Here is a 14,570-nt window from a genome sequence, read left to right as displayed (position 1 = left end):
CAAATATTCCCATGACCAACAGTGCTAACAGAAGAAGCCCATTCTTATTCATTTCACACTCTGGCATAAGGGTTAAGCCGTCTGATGCTCATGTGTAAAAATGAGTAATTTGTTCCTTTCAATTAATAACTACTTCTTTAAAATTAATCATTTGCTTTCCACAATTTATAATGTGTCTATCCATATAACACCAACTATCTGTTATTATATGAGTTTGCAGGGGAATGGAAAATGGAAAAGATTGCATTTAACAGAAAAAGATAGAAAATATAATATTTAATACTAAGAATATGATCAAAATAATTCAGTCATTTATTTAAAAATTCCTTCTTTTGGAATTTAAAAAATTTAGATATTAAGGGAAACCAATTAGTATTCTGTGGGGGCACATTACTCATTTGTGCACAGAATTGGTTTAAAATGTGACTCTGACCTTCTGGTCAAATTGACATTTATAATAAAATGAGTTTTCAACTCAGTAGACATCCTAAATGAAACAAATTAAATGCTTTTTTGTAGCCAATTGAACGGTTGACTTATTTTTGCAATGTAAAATTAAAACGTTGAATCACTATTGTTTACCATCCTCTTCTTTTCTCTCAGCAGCAGACTTGCTAAAGCAGCTAGACTCGGGCTAATTGCATTCTAATTAAAATTTCATCTCTGAGTGGAACGGTGTTAGTGAATGTCAGACAAGTGTCTGAGGAGCTCTCTCTCCTCCATTGGGGTAGAAACTGCTGTTTGGTTATTCTGCTCCTATGTCCTGGGCTCTCAGGATTTACACATGCATCCCACTAATTGTATCTTTTGTGAACAAAGAAGAATACTAATCAGATATGAGTTTTCAATCAAGTACAAAACACTAAGGTTTTTCAGAAAGTCTGTTGATTGACTCAATTTATTTAGACTTTTAGGGATTCACATTTCAATCAGCAGCGGCATACAAAAATATGAAATGTAGACAACAAAAGGATGATGATGGTGATGATGATGATATTCCTGTTGCATGCAGCTGGGGAGGGTCAGGAAAAGGGTGTGAGCTTCAAATCAAGCGCAGTGCATCTCCACCACCCTTTACTTTACTGTATCTGCGGAATGTGATGCGGTTTGAAGCCATCATTATGTTTTCTGGGCCAAGTAAAACATCACATTCTTGGCAGAAAATTATCTTTGGGATGAAATAAAAGGTGGAAACGTTTACTGCGCTTCCACCTACACCCCATCTGCCCCACCAGGACCTGCTACAGGGAAAAAACAAGTTCACCTCCCTCTTTTTTTCCCTGCAATGAGCTCTATACGCTACTCTTTTTGAGCTCAGGTCCAAAGAAAACATGAGAACTAATAAATCAATGTCAGGAATTAACACTGTCTAGCAGATGTCCACACCTCTCTGTTGTGACAGGAAGTGGTGTGAACAGGAAGTTGCATATTGAGTGGAGGATCTGGAATTGGTAGGAATGTCCCATAAGTCAAAGGATAGGCCTCATGGATCCACTGATATACTCTGACCCTGTGAACATTGGCAAGACAAAATCCATTTGGGGTGCTTGCAGAAAAACTGAGCCCCACAGTGTTCCCCCATGGGCATCCTGTCACACTCCACAAGTCCCTTCACCTCCTGTGGTGCAGAGCTACAATAGTCCTATGCATCATCCATAGCCAGCTTCCCATTTGCAAGCATTCATTATGGTGTAGCACTCTTCGGAGAGAAGAGGCAGGGAAGGTATGCACTGACCAGCCTGCCAAGGAATCTATCAATGACAATGCAGCACATTGCACCAGCCATCCACGCGCCTAGAGAGGTTGAAGTATTCTCCGGGGCAACAACAACGTCAGAGCCGAGCAGTGCTGAAAAACCCTCCCTCAGTCTGAGGAACATGGGGACCAAACGGTTTCACAAAATAATGGCAGGACCATTATCAGGACCAAAGCTGCAAATCCTGAAAAGCCATTTTAAAGTCGGAGAAGCGAAACAAAGAATAACCAAACACAAAATACCTCAGGACAATACTTGGCTTTAACGTAAGCCCCCTTCGTGAGACACCCCCTCTTCCTATCAAATTATGTAATTCTATTTTCCATTCACAGGCAGTGATGCCTGTAACTAAAGGTTCATTTAGTGCCATGATGGTGCGTATCTCAGGGCAATGCTATAATTCTACCATGGCAAAAACAACATACCCATAGAATATGTGCCCCACGAGGAACACCATGAACCACTACCTTAGACAGACATTGGAAGGCAAGTCTCTGCATATCTCCTATTCAGCTTTCCTCTTGTACACACACACACACACACACTTGAGCCTGAATTCATGCAGGTGTGTACGTACACAAACACTAAACACTTCATTTAGCACCACGGCACCTCAATCTAATCTCTGAACGTTTTGACAGACTCAACCATGGTGTGATTTGACAGGACGGATGAGAAGGGCGCCTACCTAATGAAGAAGGAGGCTGCTGCAGAGGCGGAAGGAGAGGGGGAGGTGCTGGTGACGGGTGCTTGGAGTCCCGGTTGGTTGGAGTTCCTCAGCCGGCAGGGCGTCAAGGTGCTGCTGCTGTTGCTGGTCATGCTGGTAACCGAGGCCTCCGAGGCTGTGACATCCCTGTCTGCTTCCCCCATCAAGCCTTGAGCCTGTTGACACACAGATACAGAGATAAGACAACCATCACTTACAAGTTTTACTGCTCCTGCCCACCTTCCTTCCACCCCATTTACTCCCCCTGTGCCACAGATGGACAGGCAGCTGCTGCAGCCAGCACCGGTTAGCGGGAGTCAGCAGTATCCACAGCAGAGAGCTCCCTGCAGAACAGCAAGGATGCTGCACCATTCATTGATTCTGGCAACACTCTTGAGGTTGCTCTGGCTGTAGCCTACTGTAATTAAGTGATAACCCACATTTAATTAGTAATTAAATCACAAGCAATTTACTTCACTCTGCTCCCGATGATATCTATACCTGCACGGCTAATTTGGCGGTTTACTCATCAGCAACGTCGTCCAATACGTTGAGTTATACTAAGACTATCTAAGAGGGAGTTTCTAAGGAAATAAATACCATCAACAGCAATTTGATGAATGACGTTTGTTCTGTAAATGTTTACGAGGTATTGAAACGGCGTTGGCACACCCTGCCCTGGAAGCTTTGCGGTTGAATGGTGAACAGAGGTGAGCTGCATTTGTTTCAGACCTTGGCCTCTGGTCAGTAAAGAAAAAGGGTACACTGGTTGGATCACTTGTAAGTCTTTATTTTTGCTTCACGACCCAGGAGGTTATGTTATTTTGCTCAGTTCGTCTATTTGTCTGTGCACAGGAAAACTAAAAAACTCCAAGCCCAGATTCATGAAACTGGATAGACAGGTGTAGCATGGCCATTAAATGTTTGTAGCTGATCCAAATTACTGGGCGGATTCCCAAACTAAGTTTCATTTGTTACAACAGCATACATTGTGTTGTTCATATGTGGTGTGTTAATCATTTGAAAAAAAGTTCTCACAGTGAAAATTCTCATCAATGCCAAATCAATTCGAAACCAAAACTCGGAAAATAACATAAAATGTTGGTACACTTTTCATTTACTTTGCTCTTTGATGTGTTCATACCAGAGAGGGAATTAACTGTTTTGCCCACCGGCCACTGTGGCTGGTGGATTCTAAAATGTACCAGCCACTCAACTTTTTTACCAGCCTCTTTTAATACGCAATATATATATACTGTATATATATATGCGTTAATGTTTACAATATAATAGGGTATATTATTTTTTTCTAATCAGTAGGCCTACCAACTACTTTTTCGTCAGAATTGATTATACAATAAGTAGGTGCTACCAAGGAACTGAGTTGCAAATGTTACAGTCTTACTGTATATGATATGATAAACAATACACAAGTATCTGCCATGTTAAGTAATGTTTATTCTGGGAAACATTATGCCATTAAACTTCATAAATGTACCTATTTCCTCAGGAAAAGGTTAACACTTTCAGTCACAGACAATACAAGCACAAGCCACTTGCAACCATTACAAATACAAACCATAGGCATAGACAGTGCATCAAACTATCCAAGATCCAAGATGCTTCATAGAAAAGGATGATCTCCAAAACTTCAGCGAAAAAAACTTTTAGAGAAGTCACCACAGTTCAGCATGTTAAACCCTGAGTCCACACAACTGTACAGAACATACCTGTCAACCTCAATGTCCCAGTTCCAAATGTTACATAACTAGCTATTTTCAGGACGTGAACATGACATTTAGATGACTCGTGGTCCTTCACGGCTTCCAATTTCAGGTTTTTTTGTCCCCACCATGAAGTTGTTTGACCTGTGAGCGTCCAATGCGTACTGACGACAGGCTGAGCAGTACATGGTCTGGCTCGTTGCCTCGTACACCAGCCTGTCGCGATCTGTTGTTCGCCATCTCTCAGTAAAAAAACGCTTAGCCTTTTTTTCGGTGGTAGGTCTACTATCCCCCCCTCCAGTAGGCCTACACTCTCATTAGCGGATCTTTTCACCCCGGTGATGTAACGCCACATTTTTGGTTTAAACTAGCAGATATAGCCTACTGTGATGGCCGCAGGTTTAGGCAGCCTCCTGCAACATTCTTTATCTCTCCGCAAACAAATAGTTCCACTTTGATTAGCCTACTTTGATTTAAGCGCGTAGTAATAATTGTGGATAAGAAGTCGGAGTATCATTCTCACGCCGCTTCGGCCCAATCAGAAGCACATAATTTGACCCGATCTGACTGTATGGTTGTGGAAAGCGCAGCTGTCTGTCCGTATGACCCATGTATGATAGGCGAATTCGATCGGATATGACTGAAAAGTATTACTCGCCACAGTGGCTGGTAAAGTGACACAATATACTCGCCAGCATACAAATCCACCCGCATATGGCGTGTGGCGGGTGCTAATTTCCATCCCTGGTTCATACTGAAAACACAAAGGGCAATACAACATGTATCATGTTGGACACGCATGTCATGCATTTTATAAAGATGATCTTTCTTTAATGGTGATAGAGCTTTTACAGAGTTAGTTAAAAGTATGGATACGGCTGATAATTATTTAAAACCACACTAACAGAAGCCAGTCATACACTAAGCCTTCTAACCCTCTTAGCTCAGTGGAGATGAAGCATAAAGGTTCGACTGGAGCTCTGGAGCCTTCAGTGGTTCACTGATTGCTGCAGTCCAGCTGAAGGAGTTGAGAGACCTAATTATACAAGCCAAAATCCAACTTCGTGACTACGCTTCAGCTGGAGTCACCATACTGACAAAAGGTTAATCCTCAGCGGAGCCGCTAGTTTATCCTGTGAGACAATGATCAATAGCAGCTGACAAGAACAGGTTCTGTGGTTATTCAGCATCCGAAATTAAATAAATAAGGGCCAACGTTTTCCTAAAAACATTTATAACACTGACACATAAACATTGTATAATCAGCAACAACCTTGTATCAAGCACAACACAGCACTGGAACCTCAGTGTCATTTGACAGCAGATGTATTATAAACACAGTTCAGGCCTTCTGCATATTTACTTCACTGTTTGCCCTGGATTCATGCTTGGCACCTAAAATAAAATCTTTTACAATCTTTTTTTTCATAAAGTGTCCGGCCATCTATTATCTGCCATTTGTCAACACGGGCTGACAGCTGCACTATTTATATGCCAAGCCTGACATTTGCATGCTATACATCAGGATGTGAGGACATACTTGCATTCTGGCCTTCACATAAGAGGCTTGGCTATTGTGGAGTGTTAGCTTTACATTCAGTACAATGTGTTACTATATTAAAAGCACAGGGTTTATCTTCTCCCAGAAAAGCTTCACTGACCATTTGTCAAACGATGGTCTGCATAGCATTTTCTCCATGCATTCCCACTTTCCCATTTCATCCCTTTGAGCTTGTTATCAGTGTTAAGAATCACTGCTTTGTTTTAGAGGTCTGGTTTTGCTCTCCTGAGACATCATCATGGAGGTTAAGTCTGATATCAAGCTGCGGTATGTGAAGTTATGACTTGGAAAGTACACCACAGAAAACACAAACTGAAATGAGCCAAATACAGATCCTCACGCAGACGCCAGAGCGGAAAGCCTCACACCATGCTGGTGTCGATGACAGGTTAGGAACTCCCATTACACTCTGGCACGAAAGACTAGAGCACTTCACACGCAGCCGTGCAGGAAGCTGATGTGTGTAGCTCATCAAATCTGTCACTGATTGAGTCCATCAAGAGGCAGCAAATTTCCAGGGAGCACACAGGGACAGCTGTTTGTAGACGGGGTGCGGGCTAAAAATTGATAAAACTATATACAGGGATATAGGTTCACACACACGCACAGACACACACTTGAGCTTATCACAGTTCCTATCAAAGAGTATTCCCCATGGTATTAAAAATGGGAGCCCCTCAGCCAAGCTGCTCTCTGTAGCCTTGGACCTGCACTGGCCCTGATTCTGGCTGAAAAGAACAATCTATCCCCTGGTCAGGTAATTAGGCCGTGTCAGTGGAGCCATGTGTGCTCGCCCGTTTATACCGAGAGCCAGTAATGAGCTGGCCTTCCACCCTTTAACCCCCAGCCCTCCCTGATCCTCTTGCCTTGGCTTGCCACTAGAAAGAATAGGCAGAAAAAGGAGGGGGGGGAGGAGTTTTGAACATAATGGAGAGAGTTTAAGAAGAAAAAAAAATCTCTGGAGCTTTAACTGTGAAGTCTGAAGGTAGCATCGTAGGCCGCCACCCCATCAGGAGACCATCTTGTCCCTCGATGCTGAGAGTACCAGGACTCCCTTGTGACCTTTGATCCCAGCGGTCAACAGACGATTACTGCTGAGTGAAATAGGCCTTGTGTTAATCTGGCTGTCGTGCTTGGCTGGCCTCTGTAACTTACAGAATGCATCTGAGGTGAGAATCGACTAAAACACCCTGACATTTAACTCTCTCTGTGTAGTAAAGGACCAAACAATTTTTCTAAATATGGTTTCGTAAGTTGGCAAGAATTTTCATTCCCTTTCCTTCCTGGGTCCTTTTCTACTCTTGTCATCGAAGCTTTCTGTGGCACGTTGCCATGCGGGAACAGCTGCGCCAAAGAAACAGCAGCCAAGATCATCCATTGGGCTTCAAATTGGTGGCAATGGAGCCAACCGCTGCGGCAGGCAACCAGTGGGCCAATAACGGAAACTCTCACGGGTCAAGAGCACTCTGTCTCTGTAGATTAGCACACGTGTCTCTGGATTTTATGGTTGTAAAAGGGGAGAATCGCAGATTTGCTTATATATATTTCTTGTTTTGAATGGTAGCATAACAACACTTCCAATATATACAACTCTTTATTGAGACAGCCAGTTACACCTGGAATTAATTCAGTAATCGTGAAGCTGGAGCCTATCTAAGTCTCTGGGGTTGTGCATCTGACTCTCAGAAAGGCACATTTGGGTGTCATTGCTCAATTCAAGGCAGCTACCCATTTGAACTAGTGTCAGCCAATTACAAAGAGGCAGCCAGATAGTTTCAATTCCTACGACCACAAACATCATTCCAGATGTTAACCAAAGCCTTTTCTCAAATGAGAGATTCAAGGTGCCCTATAATGGGCTTTGCATCGGAGTGCCCCAGGCTCCCTGGTTGAGAGGATTTCTGTCCAACACACACAAAGTCCATATCTGCTTCTTCGCATGAACACCGCCACATGCTTTCCCTACGGAGAAACTAAGAGGGAATAGTGAATTGAAGCTTGTGCCTTTTGGCATCCGTGTGAGTGTGTGTGGGTTTTTGTCATTCTGAAGGGTCTGCTTTTAATGAAAGAAACCAGCTTGAGAAAATAACACCCATTTCTGCTGTTTGTAACTTTATGTCCTGAAGGGACATTTCTCTCAGTCCAAGCAGGGCCCAAGTCACAGCTATGTGGCATTGATCAACTCGTCCCATCTCTAGGGCCACTAATTGCTTTTTAGACACATAGATGGAGAACACAAGGCAGCCTCTCCTTTCTGTACCCAGCTGTTTGATTTTCCCTAGATTGCGTACATGCAGTTAAAAGCTCTTGATGGCCTCCCATAAATCATTTTTAAAGGCATTTGTTGACATAAAAGGGAGGAGTGAAAATCTGTCTTCAATTGTCAAGCAGAAAGAAATAACACTGCCAAGACTCGTAACAGGCTGCAGCTATCCACAGAACAAATGGTAGAATTACAGTTTATATTTATGAAGGGAATTATTGGAGTGCAAGAACTAGACAATGTGAGCGCATGCTGTTTGATCTGTAAACCTCGGAAAGTCAAAGGTTTTTCAAGGTAGGAAAAGACACATCAGTATAAAGTTACATATCATCAGCCAAAAATATGCTCTAAGGCGCTAAAATCCCCTGTTTTCACATTAACATAAAACTAATGTTAATATGAAAATACATCCTCTCAAGTCGTAAACAAGGTACAGCATGATCCCATGACAACAAGGGCTAAACTCCAGATCATTCCATGTCTCTGAGACATCAAACGAAGCACAGACTAATGCACATAAGAGTTATGGTGAGGCTTTGGGGTGGTCATTTAAAATGCCCTTGAGGAGAAGGTCGGCAGATTAGTGTTGTGATGACCTCTGACCTCAGATCACTCAGAGTCCTTGACTACTGAGGAATGAGAGGTCAGCACTCCTGCAGAGCTCTGACTCACCAATCCTCTGCAGGGCTTCATGTCTTTTAAAGGTCTGAATTAAATGCAATATGTTCCTTTATATTTTTTCAGATTTTTTGGGGATTATTTGTAACATTTGTTATCACTTTTTGTCAGGATGGAATTGTCCTAAAATGTCTTTTTTATCCTTTGTATTAATTGCTGTCAAAGCGTTTGATGGTCTAATGGCCCTTAATTGTCATGTCACAATTATCCCACCTTGTGTTTAGTGGAAATATAAACTACAAATATATATCTACTGCATCACTGATAGGACACACTTCTTTTGAGTGAACATCTTTTTTATTGTAACACAGCCAATTATATTTAAATACTGTAATCATAAATCAGAAGCCCCCCCTGCTTAAATAAAGTATAAGCTAAATAAAAACATTTTGTAAGCCTGTTCTTTCTGATGCGATCATTTGCACCTTTTTTTTTTATCTGGTTCTATTTTTCACTTCTCTACAGTGAGAGGTAACCTAGACCTAGCATTTTTTAAGGATATTAATCATAACCCTGATAATAGAAATTCACCTTGATCAATTTATTGTGAGTGTTTTTCATCCTGATCCACCATCAAATAACATAGCCACATCCTTACTATTCATCATCTGCTATTGGGCCTGTTGCACTTCTAATTTTCACATTAAAAAACATTAAAATGCATGAAATGTAATATTAAATTACAAAGGTCACATTGAAGACATACCGGTTTAGGCTGAGGGATGAAGTTGTTGACCTTGGAGATGCTCCACATGCCCTCGAGGTACTGCTGTGCCTGAATGGTGACGGAGCCAACGGATCCACTGATCTGCCCTCCTGCCATCGTCACCTGGACGCTTGTCTTCGGCCCTGAGGTGACGGAGGGGCTCTGCGACCAGCCTGGTACCCTGTGCCGCTCGCCCAAGGGCAGGACAGAGTGGGCAGCTGGTTGTCCTTTGGACAGCTGTTTAGCATGGACACTGGAGGACACAGTGAATCTAGCGGGCTGTGGTAAAAAGGATTTAGTTGGCAGGGCTGCCATGTCTGAGCTGAGGGTGAGGATGGGATCGCGGAGTATCTGCAAGGCCTCCTGCTTCAGTTGGTGGAGAGGTGTGGAGCACACCTGGCAACAGCTGACACCAGCTTCATGGCTCCCGGGTCTTTGGAGCTGCTCGAACAGGAAGGATGCATATCCAGGGTCCTGCAGAGAAAAACACACACGAGAGGGCCTTTAACACAACTCTAGCAAGTTTATCTCTCACTATCTGATCTTTAAAAGGATTTCCTGCATCTTGTTCACATTTTCCAAGCGCAGCAGTGGTCTGCTGGCAGTGTGGTCCTTAATGTCCTCTTGGGACCCTCACACCCCTGCTTTAACCACTTCCTTTTTTTCAGGATGGTTGTTTGTTTAGACTGAGATGCTTTGCCAGCATGCAACTTAAGACTGCTGATCAGGTTCACCAGGCATGTGCTTATTTCACAGCGTCTGCCGGGAAGCTGAGACCAAACAAACCAAATGAGAGGAGACTCTGAAATAACACTCGAAAGGGATTACTTGAAGATCCCACAGAGACATTTCTGACAAAAGAACAACAACCAGAAAGATCTGTCATCTACTGCAAAAGAGGGCCTAGCAGATTTCAGCTTATTGCTACTTTTAGTGATGGTGTCCAGTGGAGTTTTGTTCTTTTACTTTGTCTCTTCGAAGGCTCCCTAGGGTGTCCAGCTCTGCTTGGGAGAGTTGACAAAAGGAAAACAACAGCTGAGGGGACTCTGGTGCCCAAAGCCTTACAATTTACATACGATAAGTGTCCCAGCATGAAAACATGTGATAAGCTACCAAATGTGAAAATAACTACCTCAGGAAGCTCGCGGCACGTGGAGCTATCAATGAACTATTCAAATCCTAAGTGAGGGAGGAACATAACTTTCTCTGTGTTTTAGGCAAACAAACACTCACACAAACAAACACACACACAGAAAAACAGTCTCTTAAGAGGCATAAAGGGGCGGTAGGCTTCTGCCCAGCGGAGTCGTGGCCTAAGACAGGAGCCCACATCACATACATAAATGTTTATGAGGCCTTTGCTCCATGGAACCTCCGAGGTGATCAGGAGGAGTGAGGCAGCAGGGAAACAGCAATCCTCTCCCTTAATGCAGTGCCACTTAATACAGCTAACCCAATAGATATAGAGACCAAAGAGGCAGGCTAGGGAACTCTAAATCTCCTCCCCATGAAAGCAGCTCAATACGGAGACTTTTAGACGACCCTTCTCTGTAAACACACATTTAATAGCATGATCACACAACAGCCTTACAGAAAGTAGACACATGTCATCTGTACATTTCCGTTATTCTGAAAGATGGACAGAAAGCGGCATCCACTGACTTATATTCCACGGCGGATAAGGATAATCTCTATATCATCACTTCACTTATAGGAGGATCATGTACAGGACTGTAACTGGGTTGGCGTGGTGTCGACTGAATATTCTGAGTAGTGATTTACTTTATTGGCTACATGCTCGACAGATGGACATGCACCAATAGGATGCAAGCACAACTACGGAATACACTCAAGATGTAGAAAATCCCATAAATCTCACAACAAAAGATGAGCTGACAGTAGATCAAGTGCAGTATGGTATCAAGTGAATGTTGATGTTATAGGAATGGATGTAAATGTAAGAAGCTTATAATGGAATATATCAGGATATGACAGAGCTTTAAAAAGAAAGATATTTAATGAAACTAGACCCTGGCATGGGAACAATCTCCATGCTCAGGCAGGACTTTAAAGCACAAGACAGGACAGTTCCACTGAAATATGATGAAAGAGTCTATGACAAATTGGAGATAAAGAAAACACCTCTGGCTGCCTTTTTCACAGTCTAGTCTGGATTCATGTATATTATTCCTGGACAGGAAATTGGAGCGGAGTCAAAACCAAGTCAACTCTGCCCTTCCATCACCCCTCACCCTTTACCCTCCAAACACCCCTTACCCACCTCGGGGCACTGGTAGGGTGGAAGAAATCAATTTCCCTCTCTCTCTTCATGCATTGTTAGGTGTTGATTTAGGAGAGCTAATAAAAAGACACACAAAGCTGAGTCCATCTGCTATTCCATTAGGATTCTGGAGGTTAGAGAGCAGGGCTTCTCCTGTAAAAGTGTCTGTGAGCTTTATGCCCAGCGGAGTGAATAAAGGGTCAGGGCCACAAGGCTTATGAGGATGATGGCGATGATGTTCATGTTGCGGAGGAGAATGATGTGGGTGTGATGAAACTCCAGGCCACAGAATCAATCTTGATATGCCACATGAGAGGTGGAGAACTGGATATCAAAAAAAGACATCAAGAACTGGAGAAATCTTGAACGTCGCTCAGGGAATGAAGGTTTCTATATAATAATATAGAAACCTAACAAGGGCTGCAACTAACAGTTATTTTATTAACGCTTAATTTCAAATGATTCAAGATCAATGGATTAATCATTTGGTCATTAACATGTCAGAAATGGTGGATATGATTTCTTAAAGTCCAAAAGGGATGTCTTTATAGGTCTAAAACCCAAGGATAATGCCTTCAACGTGAAAGAAAAGAACTTAAAAAAGTGAGAAACCTTTATATTTGAGACTCTGAAACATACTTGCCCACCATTTTAACTACTTAATGTTGAACTGATAGATCAAAACAGTTGGAAATTATTGTTATCCAACTGTTTATATAATTATCTGTTAGTCGATTAATCAATTCACCATTGCAGTTGTACACCTAAAACAGTGAAGCTTGCTTATAGTGGTAAGTTAAATAGTTAACTCTTTAGTTTATATTAGCTACCAGGTCCAAGCTAACTGCTGAAGAGCGTCTGCGTCAGCATAACGTGGAAAACAGGAACCATACAATGCATGATCACACCCAGCCCCTGAAGCCATATTGTTTCTTTTATCATCCATATTATCTGTAACTGACAGGTGCAAGTGGGTGTGAAGAGCAGCACTGCTGGGGAGAAGTATGTTATGCACGGCATAAATACAAACCAAATGTTCAAAGCATTCCCCGAAAGGCGTGGAGCTACTTCAGAGCTCTGACTCCTCGGCCATTGTTCTGTACAAGTGGGAGATGGTTTTGGTTTTCAACCCGAGGTCTATCCGTAGAGAGAGTCAAACTGCACGAGCGAGGATAAGAGGACAGAGAGAGAAAGACATGTGGGAGGAGGTAGGCCGGGGTTGTGGCCCCTGCCTGGAGGCTTGTGGGTGGTTGTGTTGGTTTACTGCCTGTCAGCACTGATCTTTATTAAACTCTAGGGACGAATGTAGTCAGATGCCATGGCCTTATTATGGAAAGGAGGTGTGCCGTGCTCTCTGGGAAAAGAAAGCCCTGCCTCTGGAATGAGCCCTTTGCTGCCCTTAGAGACCCAAGTTTGTCTCTGTCCCTCACACTAACAGTGATGAAAAGCAGTGCAGCAGCAGCAGGAGGGAGAGCCACCCGACTAACTGACTGTCTCTCTGGGTTGATGGAGAGTGTCATCACAGACAGCCCATGCCCAGAGGCTGATGGGAACAAGCTCAGCCGTAACCACTTACCGTATGGATAAGGAGACAGGGAGAGAGATGTGCATGATTTCCCTCCCAGGTCTCCTTTCAAAACCGGGCAAAGTCACGCAGAGGATTTTTTCTCCAATCACACCTCATTTAACTCGACTCCTCAGTCCACCTTTTCTCTAACCAGACAAAGTGAACCTGCCTTCTGACTGTTCCTGATCAGAGTCTGATTTACCTCTGTTGTGGAGTGCCAGGCCAGATATAGCAAGCTGACTTAAAGGGAAGGTCATAGTGATTTGAAATGCATGAGGCTCCTCACTAGCCGAGAGACTTTTAGGCACGCTCCATTGAAAGTAAAATACCCTGAGAAACCATATTTTCTATTCCAGTTGAGCCCAACAGATATTACCCAGACATGAAAACTCACTGTGACCCACAGCAGTATTGGCAGAAAGAGAAATGAAGCAAAATTTTATCAATGTGCATCTGTGATGAGAAAAAATGAAGTGAAAAGGCCTGTCAGCTCGTATCTGAACTGTTTTTCAGTTCCTGCGACATTCTATCTGAATGTGATTTATTTTTTCATTTCCAACATCAGTCATAGTGTAATTTGCCAGAAAAAGTCCAGAACCTTAACTATTTCTCCATCCTCTGTGTTCATTCTCTGCAACTGTTCAGGAAGTTGACTTTGAGATTAGATTGCTCAGTCTTTCATTCCTTCCTTCCCCCTTCCAGGTTTCTGCTTTATTTTTCTTAACCTACCCGCATGGAAACATTCTTCCATGAGAGTCAGTACACCTCGCCGCTTTATATCTGTCCTCAATAAAATGTGTTTCTCACCAACACCAGTCCTGTTTACGCATTACAACTCCTCAGTACTTCCGATGACTGCATTTCTTGTAAAGTCAAGACCACACAGCAGCTGCCAAATCGAATGCTCTTTCAACTCCTGACTTTCCCCTCCTCTGCTTCCCTGTGAGGATGTGACCGAGCCATCTATGTTTACTTGGCCTGAGACAGTGTTGACCCTAACCACACACCGTCTCTATAGGTCTCAAAGGGATTACTCCCCCCCCCAATAAACCACAGGAGCCCAGTCCAGATCCCGGGGTGGGGACGAGAGCTTCCAGCAGGCCTGCTTTCCCACAGGTAGCCCAGCTCACCCTGAGAGCCGAGTCAGGAGAAAAATGAGCACAGCTGCCGGCCCTGCCCCGGGTGAGCACAGGGCATTACGGCAGATTACATTCCCAGGATGAAAGCAAAACATCCAGTGGTGTAATCCCTCTCTGCCCCCTGCTCTTTCTCAACTACTCCCACCATCTCCATCTTCAAGCCCACCGCCTCAACCTGGATTCCCTGAA

The 14,570-nt window shown here is 43.3% G+C and overlaps 1 protein-coding gene across 1 annotated transcript in view; it reads right to left on the bottom strand.

Annotated features, from left to right (window-relative positions):
• The window catches only part of kif26ab (kinesin family member 26Ab), a 66,009-nt gene that overhangs the window by 30,740 nt on the left and 20,699 nt on the right, over positions 1-14,570 (bottom strand). The window contains exons 3-4 of the mRNA XM_063909252.1: positions 9,395-9,868; positions 2,445-2,638 (exon numbers count right to left, since the gene is read on the bottom strand). Coding sequence (XP_063765322.1) covers positions 2,445-2,638; positions 9,395-9,868 — 668 coding nt within the window. The remainder of the gene's footprint in view (positions 1-2,444; positions 2,639-9,394; positions 9,869-14,570) is intronic.

Source organism: Eleginops maclovinus, chromosome 19, assembly GCF_036324505.1.
Source record: "Eleginops maclovinus isolate JMC-PN-2008 ecotype Puerto Natales chromosome 19, JC_Emac_rtc_rv5, whole genome shotgun sequence".
In the NCBI taxonomy this organism is placed as follows: Eukaryota; Metazoa; Chordata; class Actinopteri; order Perciformes; family Eleginopidae; genus Eleginops; species Eleginops maclovinus.
This window is presented reverse-complemented; position numbering and strand designations above follow the sequence as displayed.